Source organism: Staurois parvus, unplaced genomic scaffold, assembly GCF_062004578.1.
Source record: "Staurois parvus isolate SC_StPar_1 unplaced genomic scaffold, SC_StPar_1.0 ptg000448l, whole genome shotgun sequence".
NCBI lineage: Eukaryota > Metazoa > Chordata > Amphibia > Anura > Ranidae > Staurois > Staurois parvus.
The window spans coordinates 3,998,776-4,024,872 of record NW_028318244.1 but is presented as its reverse complement, the minus strand read 5'-3'; the positions used below and the strand labels follow the sequence as shown (position 1 = coordinate 4,024,872).

Here is a 26,097-nt window from a genome sequence, read left to right as displayed (position 1 = left end):
AAGCGGATTATCTAAGTGGCCACTTTGAACCTGGTCTAGTGTCAGAAATTGAATGATATCCCAGAAATCATTTGGGTTCCTGCTGAGGAGGATATTATATTGTAGATGGTAGAGTAAAACTCCCCAATTGCTTCTCCAGACCCTTTCACATCTGTCACATTGCTCAGGGTAAACCTGCTCTCTTCTGTGAAAAGCACAGGGTGCCAGTGGCGGACCTGCCAACTCTGGTGTTCAATGGCAAATACCAATCGAGCTCTATGGTGCCAGTCAGTGAGCACAGGGCCCACTAGAGGATGTCAGGCACTCAGACCATCCTCATGGAGTCTGTTTCTGATTGTTTGGTTAGAGACATTCACACCAGTGGCCTGTTGAAGGTCATTTTGTAGGGCTCTGGCAGTGCTCAACCTGTTTCTCCTTGCACAAAGGAGCAGACACCGGTCCTGCTGATATGTCAAGGACCTTCTACGGCCCTGTCCAGCTCTCCTAGAGTAACTACCTGTCTCCTGGAATCTCCTCCATGCTCTTGAGACTGTGCTGGGAGACACAGCAAATCTTCTGGCAATGGCACGTATTGATGTGTCATCCTGGCAGAGTTGGACTGCCCGTGCAACCTCTGTAGGGTCCAGGTATGGCCTCATGCTACCAAAAGTGACACTGACCCTAGCCAAATGCAAAACTAGTGAAACACAGTTAGAAAAGATGAGGGGAAAACATTTCCCCTCCACCTGTAATACCATTCCTGTTTTGATGGTCGTCTCATTGTTGCCCATCTAGTGCACCTGTTGTTAATTTCATGAACACCAAAGCAGCTGAAACTGATTAACCTCCGTGGCGGTATTCCCGAGTGTAGCTCGGGGTAAAATGTCAGTACCAAAAGCAGTAACCCCGAGCTACACTCGGGCTTACCATGCGGCGCTGCATAGGGATTCCCTGCAGAGCTTACCTTGTCCTGCGCTCCCGCGATGTGTCCCCTGCAATGTCCCTGGCCATCTCCTCTGGCCGATGCCGGCATCCGGCTTCTGTGTTCCGGTCCCTGTGACGGTGGGACGTACGGGCGCCGCCGCCGAAATTTGAAAATTTTAAAAAATGTCATTTTTTTTCCAAACTAATTTTACATAGTAAAACATTGCTGTTTCAACCCATTTCACATACATTTTGTCCCTACTACTTTGTCCTGTGCCCTACCTGCATTTTGACTGTTCTTTCTGCCTGGAAACTTAGAAAAGTCCATGGCGTCCAAAAAGCGTCCTTTTAGGTCAAAAGCGGGTTTAGACCAGCTAGAGAACAGCGATAGTAAATCAGAACCACTTGCAGAATTGAGTTATAATGATTTGTGGGGAAATTCGTCATCAGACACTGAAAACGATTTTGCGACTTTGCTCAGCAATGTGCGAACTTAGCGCTCTATTTCAAATTTCAGTGTTTTTGGTTTGATTATATTATTGAATTAAATGTATTATTATTATATTATTATTTTTTATGATTATTTAATAAATTATAATTTATGATTTCGTGTTTCAAATTTTACCATACCCGGGATGTTTAATAGACTCTTGTTCGGACAGATTTCAGTGAGTTATTCCTAAAAATTACAGCCTACAATAAAAAAAACGACATATTTCCATGCAAAATAATGGTACCGCTTTCAGCACCAAAAATCTGAAATAATCATACCGCCAGGGAGGTTAACAACCCCCCCCCCCCCCCCCCCGACTGACCATTCCAATATCCCAGGAGCCCAATTGACTTGAAAAGTATTCCTTTAATTTCTTTGAGCAGTGTTTATATGATTAAGTATGTATTACACCTTGAGCACATGGTGAGCACTTTTACACCTTTGCAGAATCTGTAAAAAGTGGCAAAATGTGTAGGAATTAATTTTTTGGTAAAACTGTTAGAATGAGATGCTTTGCTAAAGATAAAGAGAGAGAAAAAGGAGCAAATCTGGCAAAGGGTGAGTAGATACATGATCAAAATTTCTTGAATTAAGAAAGAGAGAGGAAAAGAAAGAGAAGAGGGCGAAAGATTCAAACTAATCGGACTAAATATTTATCAGGTTCCAGCCTATCCGTAGAGGAACATGTCTGGTAGGGGACTGGAAGGTGGATAAATAGTCTGAGACACTGGAGAGCAGTGTTCCTTCTGCCCAGGAGGGTTCCAGAGGTACACAGGCTGCTGCTTTCAGATAGCCCATGGGCTGAACTGCTGCTCTATGAGGACTCAGAAGTGCCAGGACTAAAGATTTGCATGGACTTTGTTCAGAGCTGACTGCAGAACCACGCCACTAGGGATTTAACCTTGACAGGTGCCCTCTCACTCTCTGGACAGAAGAAGCAAGAAGGAAGCAGCTGTTCTGGGGACTTGTGAGTAGTGACTTTCAATTGATCCATGAGACTAAGTGCGGGAAACTGCAATGGGTACTGACAGTTGTGCATTGATGCAAGGTAACCAGATGCCCAAAGACATACCCCATGATCTCCAGCTGTGGGACCTTGGACTTCCCATCAAAACTACTGCTACTAGGATAGCCTGTCCTATGATGACTAACTACTACCGAGTGTTTTTGGAGCATTCCACACTCCCAACCACTCCTGCTACAAGTTCTACAAGCAATAAATTACAAAAAGGCATCCGTTAGACTGTTTATTGGAGCCCGAGTTAATGAACAGTTGCTTGGGTGGCTGGTGGCCTCTGTACTGTTTGAGAAAGAACCAGTTAACATCAGTGGCCCCTGTGGGGGTAGCGCTACATAAAACACACAACAGGATAAAATGTATATTCACAACAATTTTATTGAATAATAATTAAAGGTTGATTTTAAGTTCTCTCTTTAGGGTGGACATGGAATTGAGTAAGGTATGTCATAACCATCATCTCAGTAATGAATAGGTATAGAGTGTTGAAAAATTAGAACATTTTGGTTATACTAATTTGAACTAAGTTACCACATCAGGTGTGTACTATCTAGTGGTGCCCCTTTACTACTTGATGTGTAGCACTCTATCAACCCAAGTGGTGGGTATGGGACCATTAATTTGCAAAAGATCCGTTATGCCAGTGATCTCTAACAGTCCCACAAAACACGTCCCCAATCTCTGACCATCTCATACAGCAGGTTTCCATTCTCCAGCAACACCTAAATCATATCAGCAGTCTCTGACCATCTCCTCTAGCATGTGTGCAGTTTCTGAATATTACGTATGGCTCATTGGTGCTTTAAAAACAGAAATTAGCAGAACTGGGAGCTCTTTTTCACACAGCAGAACATATATATCAACCCTACTACAGTATGAGAGGGACATACTAGGAATTCATATGCTATTATTATTGACAGCCTTGAAGCTGACCTTTTCCATCCTTGCAAAAAGCAGCCTTGAAGCTGACATTCTTCACCAGTGCAGCCCAAGAAGATGCATAGCTATGCTCACTGGTAGCTTGCTTATTTCTTTGTTGGTGTATGGTTATATCACGGCTGGTTTCAGTAGCTCCAAAGCAATATATCAAAAGAGGTGCTGGGACTTCAACACTTATTTCATCCAAAACACAGAAAAAACAAATAATTTGATGAGCTGATAAGGTGGCTGACGTGAAACAAAATTCCCCTTTGATGGGGACCCAGAATTTGAATTACAGCATGTCTGTATACAGTATATACTGTATACTGTAGATCACATGCACCAAGCCAAATGGTAAGAGAGTCCAATATGCTTTAATTTTTCACAAACTGATCCTATAAAACAACCAATGCATTTTGTTGTAAATAAGTTCCCCCCTCATCAAGGCCAATAGTCAAATAGATCTTAGCTTGTTGTTGATTGAAGATTGTGATGCAGCAATTTGTACCTGTGAATTAAATGGTGCAAACTTTGAAAAAGGAAGGAGGGTGTGTTTGACCCCAGAAATGCGTTGGATATATTATATGATTAATATATAAACAAAGCGTTTTGAATTCTTTTACCATTTGGGTTGGTGCTTTTAGTGTGTGTGTGTGTGTATATATATATATATATATATATATATGTGTGTATATATATATACCGGTGTGTGTATATATATATATATATATATATATATATATATATATATATATACACACACACACTTATACATGCCTTACATTTCTGTTGCTAACCTCTTAGAAATGAGAAGCATTACTGCTCTGCATATGCTGAGCTTCCTGTCCACTGGCATGAAGGAGACCATAAACACACATAAGCTTTGGCTTCCATCAGGTTCAGGAGGGAGTAGTGTAAATCAACATGAAAAGCTAGAGAGTCTTTAATCTCAGACTTAAAGGAGTTTATTTACTAAAACTGAAGAGTGCAACATCTGGTGCAACTCTGTATAGAAACCAATCAGCTTCCAGGTTTTATTGCCAAAGCTTAATGGAACAAGTTGAAGTTAGAAGCTGATTGGCTACCATGCACAGCTGCACCAGATTATGAGTGCTCCAGTTTTAATAAATTTACTCCAAAGTGTACTGTATGTAAGCCCTCACAATGGACTTCTCCTATTTGCTCCGTTTTGGTCTGTTAAAAATACATTTTAAAGTATTTCGTTAAATCTGTTTGATAAGTGCAAAAAATACCTATTGATCATATCAGAAATTCAGAGCTACCCCATGTTCAGTGTCATCTTCCCGTGTTATTTGAAGGAAAATAATTAGCCCTCCCAGTCCTTATCATGGGACTGTAAAGGAATAAACCATTGGGAAATGTGTATGTATTGCAGAGCTGTACTGCGTTTTTATTTCCCCATGATATACACTTGAAGAAAGAAGGAACAGACTGGTAGCCAGTAAGATTGTAAACGTTTATTTTTCCAATTCATTTACAGTATTGTACATTTTTTGTCAGATATGAAAATAATTTAGCAAACCAAAAACTAGAGATCAACAGATAGAAACATCTAACTTTCCCTATGTACAATGCCGCTTTAGGTCAATCTTTCCAGACTTTGTACTAAGTTTGTACAGTACAGTCTTACTAAAGTGAGAACTCAAACTTGGGGTCAGGAGAGAGCTAACTACAGAGTGGGCCAGTAAGAGTTGATCATGAGGTGCACGATGGAACCCGAAATAGGAGACATGCTGGTTTCACCTGAAGAGGGGGACAGATGGAAGCTTGTCCCATCTACAGGCCCTTTTTGTGGGCGTTCTTAATTATGGCATTCTTGAAAAGAGTCATTAGAGGTGTCTGGCTTCTCTCTGGGGTCATGAATCCTCCATACCGCTTATCTTTGGGTGGTCCTTCCCATCGGAAATGGTGCATTTTGTACTTCCTATCTTTTTTAACTGGGCCATCCATCAGCTCTCCATCATCCAGGTCTTCTTCAGAGCTGGTGTCGGGATAGTCAAACTCTAGAGAAAGCTCTCTTCTCAGCTCAAGGGGGAAACTTTCTGAGGACTCTTCTTCAGCATCTGTGGGGAAGACTTTGATAGGCCTCCTCTTTTTGCCGACAGGTTTTCCCCATCGGAAGTGCTCCATGGAATAAGACCTTTTGCTGTCTTGCCTATCCACAGCCTCATCTTCCATAATTCCCTCCTGTGTGTTTTGGTTGTCACTGCCAGGGAACAGGTTCAATATAGGGTAGTTGGCAATATCCTCCCTCTTGTAGCCCCCACTGTTGTTGTCGTTGCTGGTGCTGTTCCTTCGACCAAATTTGTTCCAGCGGAAGTGGCTCATGACATATTTTCTTATGTTTTCAGAAAGGGGCTGCATGTGGCCATTGCCAGGAAACACAGGAGATTCTGCGGAGAGGTCCATCTTGCATGCTTTGATACATTCCTGTTAGAAAAAAGGATTAGGAATGGTCAATTATTCCATGAACTATAAGAGTCCAACCCATCTACACCAGTAGACCTCCTCTGCAAGAATGAGGTCTTTTCTTCAAAAAATCAAACCCTTTGTGAATATAAAGTCATGTGCCAAAATGTCTGCGAAGGTTCTCATTGTTCCAGGTCATGGTATAGCTAGTAGTTAGTCACATTCAGGTGCGCATGTTCTATAACGTCTTCAGCATTACAAGACAAGTCCAGTTGAGTGGACTAACTACTACTAGCTATGGGCCAAAAAGGTTAGCATCCTGAAATGCTGGTTTGTGATGATCACTACTTTATTGTTGAAACAAAAAACCTAGTTTTTTGCGGGGTTTTATCAGAAGGTGGCCAATTAAAGATGTTTTGCATGCTTTAGAGTTTGATGGGGCCATCCTTTCACTTCAGTACCCAGTAGGAAATTAAATTACTCAAATAACTATTCACTGTGCAAGGAAAGTTGCAGTTTGCAACGAAATTTACCCCAGATTAATGGAAGAGATGAAGTCTGCCTCTGATTTCCATCATCCAATCATGTGAAAATAAAAATGCTTTTTTTAAATTTTCCTTACATGCTTTTCCAGCAAAAACTTCACCACATTCACTAAGCTTTGAGGCAACACTCCTTGCAAAGCAAACAGCCTAATTGCGTTTAATAACTCATCTCCAATGCCTCAATGGCCAAGAGCCTCAGAGGATTATTTTTTTACAATGTCCAGAGTCAGCATACCAGAGATTCAAATCCCTTTCTTTAATTGCAGACATATGGTTAGTAAAGGGTCTTTAGCTACTTAAAGAGATTCTAAAGGCTTAATTTAAAAAAAAGATAACAAACATGTCTATACTTACCTGTTGTGTGCAGTGGTTTTGCACAAAGCAGCCCAGATCCTCCTGTTCTCGGATCCCCCTTTGGCGCTCCTGACCCCTCCCTCCTGCTGGGTGCCCCCACAGCAAGCAGCTTGCTATGGGGGCACACGAGCATGCGCACTCCCAAGCCGCTACTCCATGTGTCCATTCACACACACAGTCTCAACTTGGCCTGGCCCCCTCTCTCTTGTAATTGGCTCACTGGCTGTAATTGACAGCAACAGGAGCCAATGGCTACCGCTGCTATCTCAGCCAATGAGGAGAGGGAGTCCTGGGTTAGCCAAGACTCCAGTGCACATCACTGAAATGAGAGGAGGCTTAGGTGAGTATTAAGGGGGGCTGTGGGGGATGCTGCACAGAGGAGGTTTTTTATCTTCATGCATAGAATGCATGAAGATAAAACACCTTGAGTCTTTACAACCACTTTAAATGCAAGACAGAAAAAGATCAAGTCTAATAAGCCCCGTAGCTTTTAACTCTATAGAGGCAGGTTAGTACTGAATGAGAAATGTTGGCAAACCTGAAGAAAATGTGTTCCAAATCAAATACAGACAAGTAGGGGAAGCTGCAGGCATCTACAGTATTACAACTTATCTAAGGATTCCCTAAGCTGCAGTGGTGTAAAACTAGCCATATCATCCCATGCGGCTGCTATGGGGCCTGGGGGGTCAAAGGGGGCCCCATTAAAGGAGCTGTGTGAGGCAATTTGAAGATAGACGATCTTTATACATTTGAAGACAACACAATTTCAGTGCTGTGTTATTGGGATGACAATGGTTGCTGTTGACTTTGTTCCCCCTGCAACATTTCAAACCCAGATGTACAGAAGGAAACTTCATAATTATTCGCTAGTCACAGATCACCATTGCAGTAATGAAAAGTTGTTTAGCTGTCTTAGTAATGCAGGTTTATTGCCCACTGGTCATCCTGACCAGCACTGAAATTAACCCTGTATGCCTATTGTAGACTTCCTCAAAAAATCCCAGTGTGTTTCTTTTGCTAAAAGCGGACTGATTTTTGTAGTTCTTCAGAAAAAAATGAAGTTTGTATTAGGAATTATAGAATAATTGAGTGCAGGACTACTAACAATTATGTCATGCTATGAAATATTTTGCTTTTCAATATTCTTGCTACTACAATTCTTGTTTCTTTTTTGATGACTACTGCAGCACCTCTTTAAGTACCTACTTGGTGTGGTGGTGGAAGGAGTAAGAGGGCTCAGTATTTACACTGAGCTCCTGAGATCTAGGATGATGAAAAAGATTGGTGATCTACTGAGGGTAGAGCAGCTACATGTAAAATGATGACTAAAAGTTAATTCCCTCCACTGCTGCTTTTCCCTGGCAGCTTCAATCCACAGCCCTGGTCTCCTGTCCTTGACTGTGCGACAGCTGCCCTGCTGCTTTTCCTTTAGGTTTACATACTTTATGTAAGGATGAAGGACAGTAGTGAGGTTGCTGGGGGGATCCCATTTCAATTTTGCAATGGGGCCCCCCATGATCTGTAGTTATACCCCTACTGAGCTGTCAATTGTTTGATAGCTTTAGAGTTCCAGGGATGTGTAATTTGACATAACGTTGTACACCTGAGTGCCTTTTGCCTGTATCTGTAGACTGCCCTGTCCATATCTGGATAAATAACACCTATTTAGATAAGCTTCACCCCTGAGGAGTCGTAGCTGGAAAGTTGGTAAGCTGTAATAATGTTTGATGAAGGAAGCTTCTCCTTACCAGAATGCCATCTTCGCTGCTAAGGTCTGTACACTTATTGCTTTCCCAGCACTGGCTCCGGACCTCTCCGACATGAAATATGAACACCCCAAGTATTGCCAGGATACAGCTCCAGACTGGCTGCAACATTCTCCCTTCCAACAGCTGGGAAATGACAGAGGCATGCAAGAGTTAATGACATATTTTAATAAACACTACAATCAGGTAACCAAATAGATGTTTTATGGCCTTAAAGGAACATTGGTAAATGGTTGTTGATTTCTTTGGCTTTGAATGTACAGTTGCCCATAAATAATTACTTGATGTGACATTTTACAGAGAGAGAGAACTATTTTCCACAAAGAGAAAGCAGCTAACATATAGTCTAGTGTCAGATACCCTTTTGCCTGCCATTCGGGTTATTCATACTTTTCTAACAGGAGCGGACTTACAACTGATGGGGCCCCCGGGCAATAGGAAATCATGGGGCCCCTGTGTCCTCTCCCACACTCAAACCACACCCAAAAAATCCTATGAAAGGTACCAGGGGCATCTCATGGGGCCCCCTACTGACACCCAGGCCCTCGGGCAGTGCCCGAGTCACTAAATGGCCAGTCCGCCCCTGCTGTCTAACCTTCCCACTTCCCGTGTGCCTATCTTTCAGCCCATCAGAGCAGACTTCTCCACTGTTATGGCTGATATCAGCACGAAGAAGAAAATACATTAGCTGAATTGTAAAAGGCTGTTGTGACTTGAAAGAATACACGTGTAAACTGTTCTGCGCGGAAAAACATGTCAGAAGGGCATAGTTAGTGGAGTAGCACTGGCTGAGACCACCTAGTGTCTCATCTTACACAGGTTGGTTCAGGAAAATGGCATCCTGGATGTTTCACAATACTGTTTACCGCTGGATGAGTTAGTTGAGATGCCAGCAACCCCATATCTGAGGATCAGGAAGCTTCTCCTTGAGGTTCAAGTTTTTTCCAGGTCACACTGAAGACTGTTCTGCATTCATTTCCTAATAATACCATATTAAACTTTTAAGGGCTCATTCACGCCTAGTGCCTTGAGCTGCATTGATCTGAGCTAATTAATGTAAGCTTAATGCAAGTACACAGCAAATACTCTTGCCGTCTACGTGCCACGTTCACACCAAAGCACTGCCTTGGTGTGCACTGGAGAAAAATGCAGACATGCAGCAGAAAAAAAATATGTTACAGTGCACATCAATGCATCATACTACTACGTTATGGAAAAATATAGAAGTTTTACAAAAATTGGAAAGACGCAAGTTGACCTAATTTCAAAAAAATGGTCTGGTTTAAATCCCCTCCATGGGCTTATATCACCCTAGTACTTCCATCCCTGCTTTGTTCAACAAATATGTATACAAACAGATGAGACTTGAAAGGTACACCAATTCCAATCTTGTAATATCAATGCCTGACCATCCTTCTGCCTGATCCTCTGTACCGCGCTGCCCGTGTGTTACTGAACCCGGCTTGTGACCCTGACCATTCTCTGCCTGCTCCTCTAGTACCTCGCTGCCCGCATGTTGCTGACCTGGCCTGCCTGACTACGCCTTACAGTACCCAGACGATCCATCCCGCACGGATCTGTCCCTGTTACCAGGTCTGCCAGCCTCTTCATGTCAGGCTCCTTTCCCCGCACACCTCTGACAACGCTCTCTACCATTGCTGGACGTACTCAGGGGTGGCGACCTGGTCTCAGTCTGCTCCAAGTCCATCCCCACCATCAGGGGCCTTGGTGAATAAGCAGATTGGGACTTAGACCCCGCGCCCTGAGGAACCCCGTGCTGTGGGCTGCTAGAGACGCCGCCAGGCGGTGCTTAACAGTACCAAACGGCCTGCCTGACCATTCCACCTCGCCAGCCCTGACTACACCTGTGTTCCCACACATTTCTGGTCATACCCGGATCCCTAACAGGAACTTATATAGCGTCTTCAATTTACGCCGCGATTTTACATATATGTTGTACAGTCACATCAGTCCCTAACCCTCAAGGGGCGTAAAATCTAAGGTCCCTAACTCACATTCATACATACTAGGGCCAATTTAGACAGGAGCCAATTAACCAACCAGCATGTCTTTGGAGTGTGAGAGGAAACCGGAGTACCCAGAGGAAACCCACGCAGGCACAGGGAGAACATGCAAATTCCAGGCAGGTAGTATGGTTGGGCTTCGAACTGACACTCCTAGTTCTGCTAGGCAAAAGTGCTAACCACTTAGCCACTTTATTTGAATGGACTGAATCACACCGGACAGCAGAAAAAATACTGCATGCATTAGTTGGAAAAAAATTATTTTTTGCAGAGCAACTGAATCACAGACGTACCATGCAGTGCAGGCAAATACACTGCATTTGTGGTATCATTAACTTAAAACTGACACCCACTGCAGATGGCAACTGCAGTGCTTTTTGAAAGTGGTCCGGGAAACACGCATGGAAATGTGAATTTCCAGAAACACGTTTAGGTGTGAAAGAGCCCTAAAGACATTATGGGGTTTATTTACTAAAGCTGGAGAGTCCAAAATCAGACTCCCTTCTGCATAGAAACCAATCGGCTTCTAACCTCAGCTTGTTCAATGAAGCTTTGGCAATGAAACCTGGAAGCTGATTGGTTTCTATGCAGAAGGGAGTCTGATTTTGGACTCTCCAGCTTTAGTAAGTAAACCCCTATAAGTCTGGTAATGTTTGTCACACAAAGAATATCTTACATACAAATTACCACATATTAATAACATATTCCAACTGCATATATTGCATCATTCTTTCCTGGAGACAGCTCTCTACGTGTTTCATGAACAACATTCACTAATTCAGGGGGAGTGTAACTATATAGTTACATAGTTAGTCTGGCTGAAAAAAGACAAAAGTCCATCCAGTTCAACCATAGAAAAAAAAAAGTTATAATCCTATACCTCCAGTTGATCCAGAGGAAGGCAAAATGTGGTGGATATTGTTTTATCACAGTTATGTGATAGTTTTTGTTTTTGATTTGTTTGTTTTTTTCAAGATGTGCAAAGAGAGATCACACAAACACTTGTAGGTAAAATCAAACTGTATAAACCATTTAATTAAGAAATTATAGATTTCATGCAATGCCAAGCTGCGGTTTCTAAAGCGAGCAAAATTCTCTCTTGTATTAAAAGAGGTATAGACTCCAGAGAGAGAGATATCATTTCCCCCGGTACAAATCATTAGTAAAACCACATCTGGAATATGCAGTTCAGTTTTGGGCACCAATTCACAAAAAGAACATTGGGGAACTGGAGAAAGTACAGAGAAGGGCAACCAAACTGATACGAGGCATGGAGGAGATCAGCTATGAGGAAAGATTAGAGGAACTGAATTTATTCTCTCTTGAGAAGAGATTAAGGGGGGATATGATCTCCATGTATAATACATAAGGGGGGATATGATCAACATGTATAATACATAAGGATGGATATGATCTCCATGTATAATACATAAGGGGGGATATGATCTCCATGTATAATACATAAGGGGGGATATGATCTCCATGTATAATATATAAGGGGGGATATGATCTCCATGTATAATACATAAGGGGGGATATGATCACCATGTATAATACATAAGGGGGATATGATATCCATGTATAATACATAAGGGGAGATATGATCACCATGTATAATACATAAGGGGGGATATGATCTCCATGTATAATACATAAGGGGGGATATGATCTCCATGTATAATACATAAGGGGGATATGATCACCATGTATAATACATAAGGGGGGATATGATCTCCATGTATAATACATAAGGGGGGATATGATCTCCATGTATAATGCATAAGGGGGGATATGATCTCCATGTATAATACATAAGGGGGGATATGATCTCCATGTAAAATACATAAGGGGGGATATGATCTCCATGTAAAATACATAAGGGGGGATATGATCTCCATGTATAATACATAAGGGGGGATATGATCACCATCTATAATACATAAGGGGGATATGATCTCCATGTATAATACATAAGGGGGGATATGATCTCCATGTATAATACATAAGGGGGGATATGATCTCCATGTATAATACATAAGGGGGATATGATCTCCATGTATAATACATAAGGGGGGATATGATCTCCATGTATAATACATAAGGGGGGATATGATCACCATGTATAATACATAAGGGGGGATATGATCTCCATGTATAATACATAAGGGGGATATGATCTCCATGTATAATACATAAGGGGGGATATGATCTCCATGTATAATACATAAGGGGGGATATGATCACCATGTATAATACATAAGGGGGGATATGATCACCATGTATAATACATAAGGGGGATATGATCTCCATGTATAATACATAAGGGGGATATGATCTCCATGTATAATACATAAGGGGGGATATGATCTCCATGTATAATACATAAGGGGGGGATATGATCTCCATGTATAATACATAAGGGGGGATATGATCTCCATGTATAATACATAAGGGGGGATATGATCTCCATGTATAATACATAAGGGGGGGATATGATCTCCATGTACATCAGTGGTTCATATAGTGAACTCGGTGTGGAGTTATTCACCCTGAGGTCATCACAGAGGACAAGGGGGCACTGTTTATGTCTGGAGGAAAAGAAATTTACTCTCCAAACATGGAAATATTCTTCACAGTGAGAGCTGTGAAAATGTGGAATAGACTCCCTCAAGAGTTGGGTCTGGCCAGCTCATTGGATTGCTTTATAAAAGTCCTGGATTCTTTCTTGGATACACAGAATATAACTGGATATAACATTTATAGGTAAAGTTGATCCAGGGAATATCCGATTGCCTCTCAGGGGATCAGGAAGGGTTTTTATTTCCCTGCAGGAGCAAATTAGATCATGCATTGTTGGGTTTTTTTTGCCTTCCTCTGGATCAACTGTGGGTATAGGATTATATCCCCCCTTATGTATTATACATGGAGATCATATCCCCCCTTATGTATTATACATGGAGATCATATCCCCCTTATGTATTATACATGGAGATCATATCCCCCCTTATGTATTATACATGGTGATCATATCCCCCTTATGTATTATACATGGAGATCATATCCCCCTTATGTATTATACATGGAGATCATATCCCCCTTATGTATTATACATGGAGATCATATCCCCCCCTTATGTATTATACATGGAGATCATATCCCCCCTTATGTATTATACATGGTGATCATATCCCCCCTTATGTATTATACATGGAGATCATATCCCCCCTTATGTATTATACATGGAGATCATATCCCCCCTTATGTATTATACATGTTGATCATATCCCCCTTATGTATTATACATGGAGATCATATCCCCCCCTTATGATTATACATGGTGATCATATCCCCTTTATGTATTATACATGGAGATCATATCCCCCCTTATGTATTATACATGGAGATCATATCCCCCCTTATGTATTATACATGGAGATCATATCCCCCCTTATGTATTATACATGTAGATCATATCCCCCTTAATCTCCTCTTCTCAAGAGAGAATACATTCAGTTCCTCTAATCTTTCCTCATAGCTGATCTCCTCCATGCCTCTTATCAGTTTGGTTGCCCTTCTCTGTACTTTCTCCAGTTCCCCAATGTTCGTTTTGTGAATTGGTGCCCAAAACTGAACTGCATATTCCAGATGTGGTTTTACTATTGATTTGTACCGGGGGAAATGATATCTCTCTCTCTGGAGTCTATACCTCTTTTAATACCAGAGAGGATTTTGCTCGCTTTAGAAACCGCAGCTTGGCATTGCATGAAATCTATAATTTCTTATTTAAATGGTTTATACATTTTGATTTTACCTACAAGTGTTTGTGTGATCTCTCTTTGCACATCTTGAAAAAAACAAACAAACCAAAAACACAAACTATTACATAACTGTGATAAAACAATTTCCACCACATTTTGCCTTCCTCTGGATCAACTGTGGGTATAGGATTATAACTTTTTTTTTCTATGGTTGAACTGGATGGACTTTTGTCTTTTTTCAGCCAGACTAACTATGTAACTATATAGCTAAAGATAACAAATGTAATAATATTGGAAAAACATAACAAGATATTTATCTATTGATGCCTTTCACCAAAGAGTACCGCTTTCTTTCATTACGGCTTGGCAGATGATGACCAAACCAGATGCATGCATGAAGCAGCCCTGGTAAGAGACTACTTATTCCAAGTTTTGACTATGGCATATACAGGACTAATTAGTAGTATTGACCAATCATAACCCTTAGATGTTATTACTTTTCTAAGGAAGATAACACACATTCCTCAAGGGGCTTGGTCATTTGGTCACTTTTTAATGACATTCCTATAGTTACATAGTTAGTCTGGCTGAAAAAAGACAAAAGTCCATCCAGTTCAACCATTAAAAAAAAAAGTTAGAATCCTATACCCACAGTTGATCCAGAGGAAGGCAATGAAACCCAGCAAAGCATGATCCAATTTGCTCCTGCAGGGGAAAAAAATCCTTTCTGATCCCCCGAAAGGCAATCGGATATTCCCTGGATCAACTTTACCTATAAATGTTAGTATCCAGTTATATTTTGTGTATCTAAGAAAGAATCCATTATGACGTCAGCTAAGGTAAACAGGCATAGGATTCATTAGTATATATTAGCTAGCCATAATAACAAGGAAATATGACATTTTTCCATCAGATATATAGAATATTTTTACATTCTCCTGAAGAAGTGAAGTTTGTCCATGAAACGTGTAGGGAGCTGTTACATTTTCAGCCAAAAATAATGTAGAACATCAAATATTGTATGCAAGATTTATTTTGCGTGACAAACATTACCAGCCTTATAATGTGTTTAGATTTTTTTTTAACAGGGTACACGAATTTAGATGGAAGAGAAATTAGAAATGACTGATTTTACAAGATTGGAATTGATGTACCTTTACGGTTCCATTTGTTTTACATAAATATCTGTGGAAAAAAAAAAGCATGGCAACGCGTTTCAATGAGCGATATGAATGAGCCATATTAAGGAATCAGACTTTTCATGAGACCTTGAACAAACAACAACATCTTATTATAAAATTGTACTGAACTTTGATGACTGCACTGTATCCTTTGCCTTTTACGTAATATACATAATTTTATTACACTAAAGAGCGACATAAAAAGATATATAATATAAAGTACCTTCACATTATATTGCAGCATATTTGCATAGGTGAGCCTTGCAGTACATTTTCTGTACCTTTACCTTGGAGAGGCCATTAGTGAATTATTTATTGTTGTATCAGTTGGTAACTTAGATCATATAGTTCCTTCCAGTACTTAATACTCCCATTCCTTTATTCAGATAATGTAGAGCTAAAAATATAGATCAATGCCAGGAGCCATTCACACAGAAGACAGCTATTGTCTGTGATTTCCTCCCCTGTATTATTATTATTCTGGTATAGAGAGTAGCAAACATGACATTTTGTGTGTTGTGTCAAGTCGGGGGTTGTTTTAACTAGAAGGCTAAGCATTTCGGCTCTCAGCCCTTTACACCACATATGGATCAGAGCAATTTTTACATTTCTGCTATGGGCCTGTTTATTTACCAGTAGGCCAAACAAGGCTGTTTTTTTTTTTTTGCTGATAGGTCTTGCAAAAATTATTTTATTTTTGCAATCCATAAACAAAAATAAAGGAACAAAACATTTTTAGTTAGTTAAAGAAAGTTGTTACTGTAGGAAAAAAGTAAATATTTAATCTAATTAATTTGTTCTTTTTAAAATAACACTGCTATGATTCTGGTACAGGTAAAGTTCTTTACAAATAAATGAAAGCTTTTTTTTTTTCAATTTCAATTTGCATTTTTTAATGTGGAACTACAAATGCATTGAATTAAATTTAAATGACTGTAAAGCAGAAGTAGAAGAAAAATGAAAAAAGTTCAAAAATAATAAAAATTAATTATTTAAATGTGAGTTAAAGCGGAGTTCCACCTGAAAAAAAAAAATAATAAAAGTCAGCAGCTACAAAAACTGTAGCTGCTGACTCTTAAAATACAGCCACTTACCTGTCCCTCGGTCCAGTGGTGTCCTCACCACCGCTGGTTTCACCGGCCGTCTTCTCTCCCTGGTGCCAGCATCTTCAGTGTGGGCACCCAGCTGTGACAGCTTGCAGCTTCACATCCGGGTGTCCACTGCACATGTGCGAGAAGCGCTTCGCTTTTAAATGGCCCATAGTCTTCTGGGACCTGTCACATGTCCCAGAAAACTATGGGGAGGGAAGGGGGAGGACAACTTCCGCTTCCGATAGCCTAGGCAATCGCAACGGAAGTGGGAGCGGGTACCTGTCAAATTGTTTTGGAGACAACTGTGAAATGTTAATTTGCCTTTTACTCTCTGTCAAAAAATAAACTGGTGCCACAGAGAGGAAGAACATGACAGACATTCTAGCCTTTTCCAATTTGTAAAAAAAAATGTTTCATTGATTGTGTCCCCGATGTATTTAGGCGATCTTTGAAAACTCACTTTTTCAGGGAAGCCTACCCCACCTCCACCTAAGAACTGTACTTGAATCACCTCCACCAGATCATCCCCCGCAGCTATTACCTTTTGTATCACCTCCCCCTTCCTTTAGATTGTAAGCTCCACGAGCCGGGCCCTCCTCTTCCTTCTGTACTGAAATGTATTGTAATTGTACTGTCTCCCTTAAACTGTTGGCGCTATAGAAATCCTGTATAATAATAATGTATACAGTATATTTTCCATCAATTCTTGTCCCTGTGGCACACCCTGTCATTGAGTCAAAAAAAGAGAATGGTTCCCTCAAAAGGTACCATTTTCAGACAAATTCCTGGAAAGAGTCTCTTAGCCTTCCTTCAAATACCCAAATTTATACTTCAAATACTTAAAATTTTTGAAAATATATATTTTTTAAATATATTCTTGACATATATTTTTACATATATTTGTAAATGCATTCCAAAAATGTGGATTTGTATTTTTAGAGACATGGAGTATATTTGAAATGTATTTTTACAAATATTTTTCATATATTTTGTAATAAAAATGCATTTCAACATACAGTGTGTGTGTGTGTGTATATATATATATATATATATATATATATATATATATATAAAATTTTATTTTTTTTAAATATATTGAATATGGCCAAAATTGTAGCATTTCAAATATATGTCAATATATTTGAGAAGAATATTTTTAAAATATATTTCAAATATATTTTACTTCCATATGGGTTAGGCTGATTGGTATGTAGTTTCCTGGTATACGTCTCGACTCTTTTTGAATATTGGTACCTCATTTACCGTATGCCAATGATGTGGTACCATAAAAGCTAGGAACAGCGACTTGACTATAACAGTACTCAGGGCTTTTATTCAGCTTGGACATGGTGGAACTCTGCTCCCTGCTCACCACTATCACTTGTAAACACAGAAGTTCGGTTTTTGTGTTTACAAGTGATAGCTTGTCTCCCAACAACTCCTGCAGGTCAGATCTCCTGAGCAGATCCCACTGAGTGCAGAACAGGGACAAGGAAGATGCAGATGGCATGATTGAGTTCCTGCACCTATTCTCTGAGAAAAAAAAAAAGAACTGACATTGCTAAGCTTTTTGAGCACTCATGGGTGTAAGCCATCTGATCCTGGTGATTTATTCACATTAATTTTTTCAAGCCTGTTTTGGACCTAGAATGGGCCCTATTTGTAAATTTAGTACCAGTCAACTCAATGCCTTATGTCCTGTTTGTGGTACACCCTGTCATTGAGACAAAAAGGGAGTGGTTGCCTCAAAAGATACCATTTTCAGGCAAATTCTTGGAAATAATCTCTTAGTCTTCCTTTAAATACCCCTCATGTTAGGTTGATTGGTCTTCAGTTTTCATGGTATACTTCTCAACTCTTTTTGAGTATTGGCACCACATTTTCCACATGTCAATCAATTTGGTACAGTAAAATAATGAAATGATGACTTGACTATAACAGTGCTAAGCTCTCCGAGCACTCGTGGGTGTAAGCCATCTGGTCCCAGTGATTTATTCATACATTTTTTCAAGCCTGTTTTGGACCTAGAATGGGCCCTAATTGTAATGCTAATACCAATGAACTCCATGCCTTATGTCCTGTTTGTTCAGTTCACACCACTGCATAATGGTGGTGTGCTTTTAAAAAAAGAGTAGGATGTGCAGTACTTTTTTCACCGCAGCATGTCGCAGTGCTCTACGGTGAATAAAAATGTTACATTGTCATTTCAATAAAGTTGAGAAAAAAGTAAACATGCCTTACTCAAACTCTCCAACGACCTGCTAACCGCCAAAGCTAATGGCCATTATTCAGTGCTCCTACTCCTTGACCTCTCTGCGGCCTTCGACACAGTCGACCACCCCCTCCTCCTCAAAAAACTACACTCCCTCGGCCTCAGAGATTCTGCTCTCTCCTGGCTCTCATCCTACCTGTCACAACGCTCCTTCAGCGTTACCTATAATGCTACCACCTCCCCCTCACTCCCCCTCTCTGTTGGGGTCCCTCAAGGCTCTGTCCTTGGACCCCTTCTCTTCTCCATCTATACCTCCTCCCTTGGCCAACTCATACACTCTCACGGCTTCAACTACCACCTCTATGCCGACGACACACAAATCTATCTCTCAACCCCCCACCTCACCCCCTTGGTCTCAGCCCGAATCACACACCTACTGAGCGACATATCAGACTGTATGTCGCTCCACTTCCTTAAATTGAACCTCTCCAAAACCGAGTTTCTTGTCTTCCCCCCAGCCCGGACACCACCCCCCATTGATTTCTCCGTCACATCCAACAACGCTACCATCAAACCCGCCCTGCAGGCCAGAGTACTGGGTGTCATTCTGGACTCCAACCCATCCTTCCAGCCCCAAGTCCAATCTTTAACAAACTCGTGCAGACTCCACCTCCGCAACATCGCCAAAATCCGCACGTTCCTAACCCCAGAAACCACTAAACAGCTCATCCACTCCCTCATCATATCACGACTCGACTACTGCAACTCCCTCCTCACTGGCCTGCCTCGCCGCTGGCTATCCCCGCTTCAGTCGATCCTGAATACGGCTGCCAGACTCATTCACCTTTCCAACCGCTCCGTCTCCGCCACCCCCCTCTGCCAATCCCTCCACTGGCTTCCGATTGCACAACGGATCAAATTCAAAATCCTAACGCTGACGTACAAAGCTGTCCACCATACTGCCCCGAACTACATCACCGACCTAATATCCAAGTACCGCCCAGCACGCACACTCCGCTCCTCACAAGACCTCCTTCTCTCTAGTTCCCTGGTCTCCTCCTCCCATGCCCGCCTCCAGGACTTCTCCAGGGTGTCACCCATCCTCTGGAACTCCCTGCCCCAACCCATCAGATTATCACCTACTCTCCTCTCCTTTAGGCGCACCCTGAAAACCCATCTCTTCAGGGAAGCCTACCCCACCCCCTGCTAACTTGCCGACCTCCTCCACTCTTCCTACCACTCCATCCCCCACAGCTATCTCCTCCTGTGCCACCATCCCCTCTCTCCTAGATTATAAGCTCGAAAGAGCAGGGCCCTCGATCCCCTCATGTATCGCATTGTATTGGTATTGTTCTGTCACATGTTCTGTCTCCCTTTGTAATGTACAGCGCTGAGTGAACTATTGGCGCTTTATAAATACTGTATAATAATAATAAAAAATAATAAACAGTGTGATGCACTGTACTCAGCATTACAGGAAAATTAATTTTTTTGTATTGTTCTATCATTTTTTCGCTTTGTATTGCCCAATATTAACTATATTGGAATAAGAGCCTCTCAATTTACAACTAAAGAAGTTCAATAATCAAATATATAAAGAGGTTTTAATTCCTATGAACAGTCATTAATCCGAATCCAGGGTAATGAATGTCTAGCATACAGAGTTTTGACATACATCACTACGTTTTGCATGTCTACCTCCTACAAAGCTGTGTGAAACCAAACTTTCATATTTTATTTGAAGAAACCTGTAAATTCTTTTATAATTTGAATCAAATTTGTGTTTTTTTCTACTACTCTTACACACGCTTTTATTTCAATTTGGGGAGAGATACAACATTGGTATCCCCATTTGTTGCTACTCCTTCTGGAATCTACTATCATGTTTTTTCCTCTTTTTGATACTTCCTCATCTTTTTTCTCCAAGGTTCTTCCACTGCTATCTTTATCTCTTTCTCATATACCACTCTTCTCCTAAATACTCTGCTCTGCTTGGTATTTCTTTCTAACTAAAACATCCTAAAACTATTTCCCCATAACCCAATACGTTTCGCTGCCTTTCAAGGCTTGCTCAGGGTTTAACTGTTGCTTATCAGTGCTATCTGTGCTCACTGTGCATCAACACGCAAAATTGTATAATAATGGCCACAAGGCAAAAATTATAAAAGAATTTTACAGTTTTATTAACTAAAAAATAAAAATTATTATAAAAAATTATAAAAAATATAATTATTATTTAAAAAAAAAAACTCCTAGTGGGTGAATTAGTAATGTATGTCAAAACACATTACATTAGACAGTAATTAAGTTTATTTTTTACTTTCACGTATAGATGAACCTTTATTTTTTACTTTCATGTATAGATGAACCTTTGTCAGTTCCTTTTCTGTATCTTTACAGAAGAACCCCTTTACATTGGTGATCAGAGGGAGAAGGACCCCATTACATTGGTGGTCATTAGAAGAGTCAGTGGGGAAAGACCACATTACATTGGTGGGCTTTTTTTAGGGTCACTGGGGAAAGGAACCCATTTCATTGGTAGTCACTGACAGAGTCAGTGGGAGAAGAACCCCATTACATTGGTAGTCATTGGAAGGATCAGAAAGGGAAAGACCCATTACATTAGTCTCTATTGGGCAGATTTTCACTCAGAAGGGAAATATCTCCACCCAAACACAGAGGTAGCAATAAAAAAAACTAAGTTAAGTAGGAAAATATATTATAACCCCCTAATGATGTGTATCAAGTAATAAAAATCTTTGGGTGGTGCCCAACTTTCAAAAAAATACATAAAGTACCAAGAATATAGAAACAATTTTCAAACCCTTCCCTATGCTACCCAGTTAAAATATTGAATGGAGTTCCAATTTTTAGCTCATGGTACATTAGTTGTGGTTTAAGAATTAAATAAAAGAATAAGGAGGACATGTTGATATTTCCCATCACTTTCAGTCCCAGGGACAATGGTCACCAGGACTAATAGAGGGTGAATCTTCCCTAACAAAGACACTGACAGCTATAAAACCTATTAAACCCTGCTATACTCTATACAAAAGTAAGTTAATTTTTTGGATGGAGTTGTATTTAGAACTCATGGTACAACAGTGTGTACAGTAGGTTGAGATAGAAGATTAAGTTTGAGGATAAGGAATGTGGAATACTTGGTGTATTTGACGCCCAAGGCTTCTCGATATGAACAGTTTTGGCTGAAAAGGAAATGCAGACAGTGAAATTTGTAGTTTCTCTTATACTGGTGCTTAGTAGAGAAAAATCCATGTACATTTAAGGACAGTCCTTTACAATGATGGACAGAAGAATGCCCTCTTAAACTAGTGCTCCCTTACACCTCTATGACTTGGCCCACGTTGGGGTAAAATGCATTGGAGAGATGGAGCAGGGTCTGGAGGAGAGCTGTGTGTTTGGTTTTGTGTATGTAACCAAGTGGCAATAAAGCTTTTTCAAACTTTAAAAAGAAGGACATGAGGGATGTTTCTCTTTTACACGAGTAGTCAGTTGAGAAGGACTACCTCAGATTGGTGATCGGTGGGAGAAGAACCCCTTTGCATTGGTGATCAGAGGGAGAAGGACCCCATTACATTGGTGGTCATTAGGAGAGTCAGTGGGGAAGGACCACACTACATTGGTGTTTTTTTTTAGAGTCACTGGGGAAAGGAACCCATTTCATTGGTAATCATTGGCAGAGTCAGTGGGAGAAGGACCCCATTACATTGGTAGTCATTGGGAGGATCAGAAAGGGCAAGACCCATCACATTAGTGGTCATTGGTATGGTCAGTGGGGAAGGACTACATTACATTCGTGTTTTTTTGAGGGTCAGTTGGGAAAGGAACCCATTTCATTCATGATCATTGGCAAGATCAGTAGGGGAAGGACCCTACTGCATTGGCGATGACTATGAAGGTCAGTGAGGAAGTGGAGGAAGCACCCCCTTATAATGGTGGTAATTTTGATGGGTCATTGAGGGAAGTACCCTATTGGTGGTCATTGGGAGGGTCAGTAAGGGAAAGACCAATTACATTAGTGGTCATTGGGATTGTCAGTGGGGAAGGACTACATTACATTGTTGTTTATGGGGTTTTTTTTAGGGTCAGTTGGGAAAGGAACCCATTTCATTCATGGTCATTGGTCATTGGGAAGATAAGTAGAGGAAGGACCCAACTGCATTGGTGATCACTGTGAGGAAGTGGAGGAAGCACCTCATTGCAGTGGTGGTTATTTTGATGGGTTAGTGAGGACCCAATTATATTGATACTCATTGGGAGAGTCAGTGGGGGAAGGACCCTGTTACATTGGTGATCATTGGGATGGAAAGTGAAAGAAGAACCCCTTTACCTTAGTGATCAGTGGGAGGGTAAGTGGAAGAAAGACCACTTTTCATTGGCGGTCAGTGGGGAAAATGCCCCCCTTTTAAAGATAGCTAGAAAAGATCATTAGTGTCAGTGAGTAGTTATCTATGAGTCAGAAATTGCTCATTGCTCAAGTAACCCCTCGCAGCTTCTCGAGGAACCCTAAAGTTCCTTAAAACTCTGAGAAAGGCTGTTCAGTTTTTATAAGATTTCCTGTAAACGTAAAAACGATACAATTTTGGATAAAACATCCACACCTCAAATAGGGGGAATTTACTAATACTGGAGCAGATTTGCATAGCAGCCAATCAGCTTTTACAATTCATTTAAAAGCTTACCAAGTGAAGCTAGAAGCTGATTGGGTGCTATACACATCTTCTCCAGATTCTGTCTGCTCCAGTTCTAGTAAATCCCCGCCCCCCCACCAAGTATCATTATTATACATTTAATTTTTAGGCTGTAAAATTCATTAACAACCCTTCCATATGGTAAAACAAAACTAAAATTAAGAAAAAAAATCAGTCAGCTGAAATTCCAGCAGTGGGTGGCACTGTAGGCATTACTTTACCCGACATCCTTTGATTGAAAACTTGAAGGCAGAAAATTGTCATCCGCACAGCTCCTGCATCCAATAAGGTGCAGGCACTGTTCGGGTGTTCTGACACTGGCTGTCAGAATACGGTAGCCACAGTGGGAGATTTGTCCATCTGTACTGTTTAGCATGGATAGATGATTGTTAGATTTCTTTTGTTCAGGCTGAAAAAAATTAATTCATGAGCATATGGCACAGCCTAAAGTGTATTTACACTTTTGCAGCCAAATCAGGATAACGGCCACTTCATAATTTTGAACAAAAGGCAAAGATAGCGTGAGACTGTCCAGAAATTCTTTGAATTCTAGAAACAACCATGAGGCATCTAAAACCCTGATAAATGCTACAGTGGCTTGGATGGATCAACTGTGCACTACATCCCAATACAATATATAATTGAAGAAATTGAAAAAGCAGAAAATTTGACAATGTGCTACTCAGTGAGAAAGTTCCATTTTCTGCTTTTTTGTTCTTTGAATTTTAAAAGTAAGAAAATGATATATATATATATATATATATATATATATATATATATATATGCTGTATGAATGGTAACACATAACAAACATACAGTATAGTGAGGTTTTCTCATACTTGACTTTAATAGTAATATACTGATATATACCCAATTATAATGTATCATAAAATTAAAAAAAAAATTAAAAAATATGATGCATTTTAATGTTCTTCCTATTAGATTCAAATAATAACACATTAAAAACAGAAAAAAATACTAAAAATGGTAAGAAAAATAACTGTTCCTTGACATAACATAAAAGCAAAAAAAAAAGTATTTAAAATATATCGAAATAGCCAAAGATCTTGATAGAATATAAAAGCTTAAAAAAATGCTTATTCAAATAATTGTCTTGCAGTCAGTTAAATAATTTAAAATTTTAAATGTTTTTTGTTAGTCTTTCATAGTAATAAAAGATAATTAGATATAATAATAATAATATATTTAAGCATAATTTATCATAAAAAAGCCATAATATAAAGTAACATTTTAATTGATTTCCTTTTAGTGTAAAGTGATAACACTTTAAAAAAAATACATCATTATAACAGAATATGTAAATGTATAGCTAAATAGGCAAAGATTGCAATACAATATAAAAGCAAAAGTAAAAAAAAAAAAGCTTATTCAGACTTTTTTTTGCAATCTGTTAAATGTATGTAAATAAATAAATGTTGCCTGTACTAATACAATGTTTAAAAATAATTTAAAAAAAGCATAAGTTTAAAATAAAAATAAAATCTTGCTTACCTGTTGCTTGTTCAGCTTAGTGTGCAGTGGGTTTTATCTTCAGTCCTGAGTGTCCTAGCCTCTGGAAGCACCAGACCAGGTCTTCTTATACTTGTGTGTCTAGGGCAGGGAGGTGCTTTCATTAACAGTCGTCGAGGGCTTTCTTGAAACCACAGAGAGAAAGGAAAAGAATAGCAAAAGGATTGAATTTCATAGAGTGATCAAAAGGAATGATTCAACCTATGTATGTGATATCTCCGTAAACAGAAAGGATTAGCTCCCCTCGTATTAAAATGAACCTTTTTTTCCAATCATATTTGATTGGATTTTCATAACTGAGATTAGCGGAGTGTTAAGCGATCATTGACCCTTTTGATTTGGTATTAAGGGATGACATCAATGTGCCTTGGAAAATTATTTCCAAATAGGTTGAACCAATCTGTTTTTGTCACACCCTAATCTGGATATGTGGTGTGTTTAGTGTGTATGGTGTAAGTCACCTGCTGGGCAGGTGTCAAAACAATCTACGATTAAATGTTCTATTAAAAGCGTAACTTCTTTTTATTTCTGCCTAACACATGATTTTGTTTTTTAAGTTCAACTCTATAACTTTTTTTCTTTTCTACTTTGGATACATTTGGAAAGAATAAGACCAGATTCAAACTTCTGTGGTGCGGTAATGTAACTCTGACCGCAACACGTGATATACTGCATTGCGGTGTAATTCATCTTGAATGCCACCCCATTCAAGACAGTGATAATAGCCTCTTACCACCTTATCCAAATTTACATGGGAAAGTTTTGACCTTGGTTACATTGTAACTTTACTTCCTGTCCCTGTGACAGCAAGCAAAGGCATATGGGGGTGTTTGTCACCGTAAGTGGAAGACACTGTCAGTAATAATAACATTGGAGGGGTAGGATACAAGGTGCAGGATCTATAGTGGCTACCAAATGGGGTTGTAGTCATTAATGTGGACCTTGCTCTGCAGGCAAGGTCTGCTTACTCAATGTGCCCCTCCTTCCTTAAAAGTGAGGGCAGGCGGGCTCATCTTTCCATGACTTCCATACTGTGGGGGTGGTGACATCCTTCTGCCAACAAGATCCCCGGGAATGCTGAGTAGCCCAAATCTCGCTACAGCTCAGTGCAGGATTCTTCTCCCAAGATCTTGGCTACTCAGCATGAGATGTGATTTGA

General features: G+C 40.1%; 1 protein-coding gene across 1 annotated transcript; it reads right to left on the bottom strand.

The window, feature by feature from the left end:
• Positions 1-4,798: 4,798 nt before the first annotated feature.
• Positions 4,799-25,053, bottom strand: LOC149453566 (pro-opiomelanocortin). The gene is made up of 3 exons (XM_089688183.1): positions 24,921-25,053; positions 8,413-8,556; positions 4,799-5,786 (listed from the first exon to the last, which is right to left on the bottom strand). The coding sequence occupies exons 2-3, from the start codon at positions 8,539-8,541 to the stop codon at positions 5,133-5,135; spliced, it is 783 nt and encodes a 260-aa protein (XP_089544309.1). The 5' UTR covers positions 8,542-8,556; positions 24,921-25,053; the 3' UTR covers positions 4,799-5,132.
• Between the last annotated feature and the right edge of the window lie 1,044 nt (positions 25,054-26,097).

Bases quoted from the DNA above. Each gene is read 5' to 3' on its own strand.
- LOC149453566 (XM_089688183.1), bottom strand. From the start codon at position 8,541: ATGTTGCAGCCAGTCTGGAGCTGTATCCTGGCAATACTTGGGGTGTTC. The intron at 5,787-8,412 runs GTAAGGAGAAGC...TTTTTCTAACAG, and splicing joins GCAGCGAAGATGGCATTCTG to GAATGTATCAAAGCATGCAA.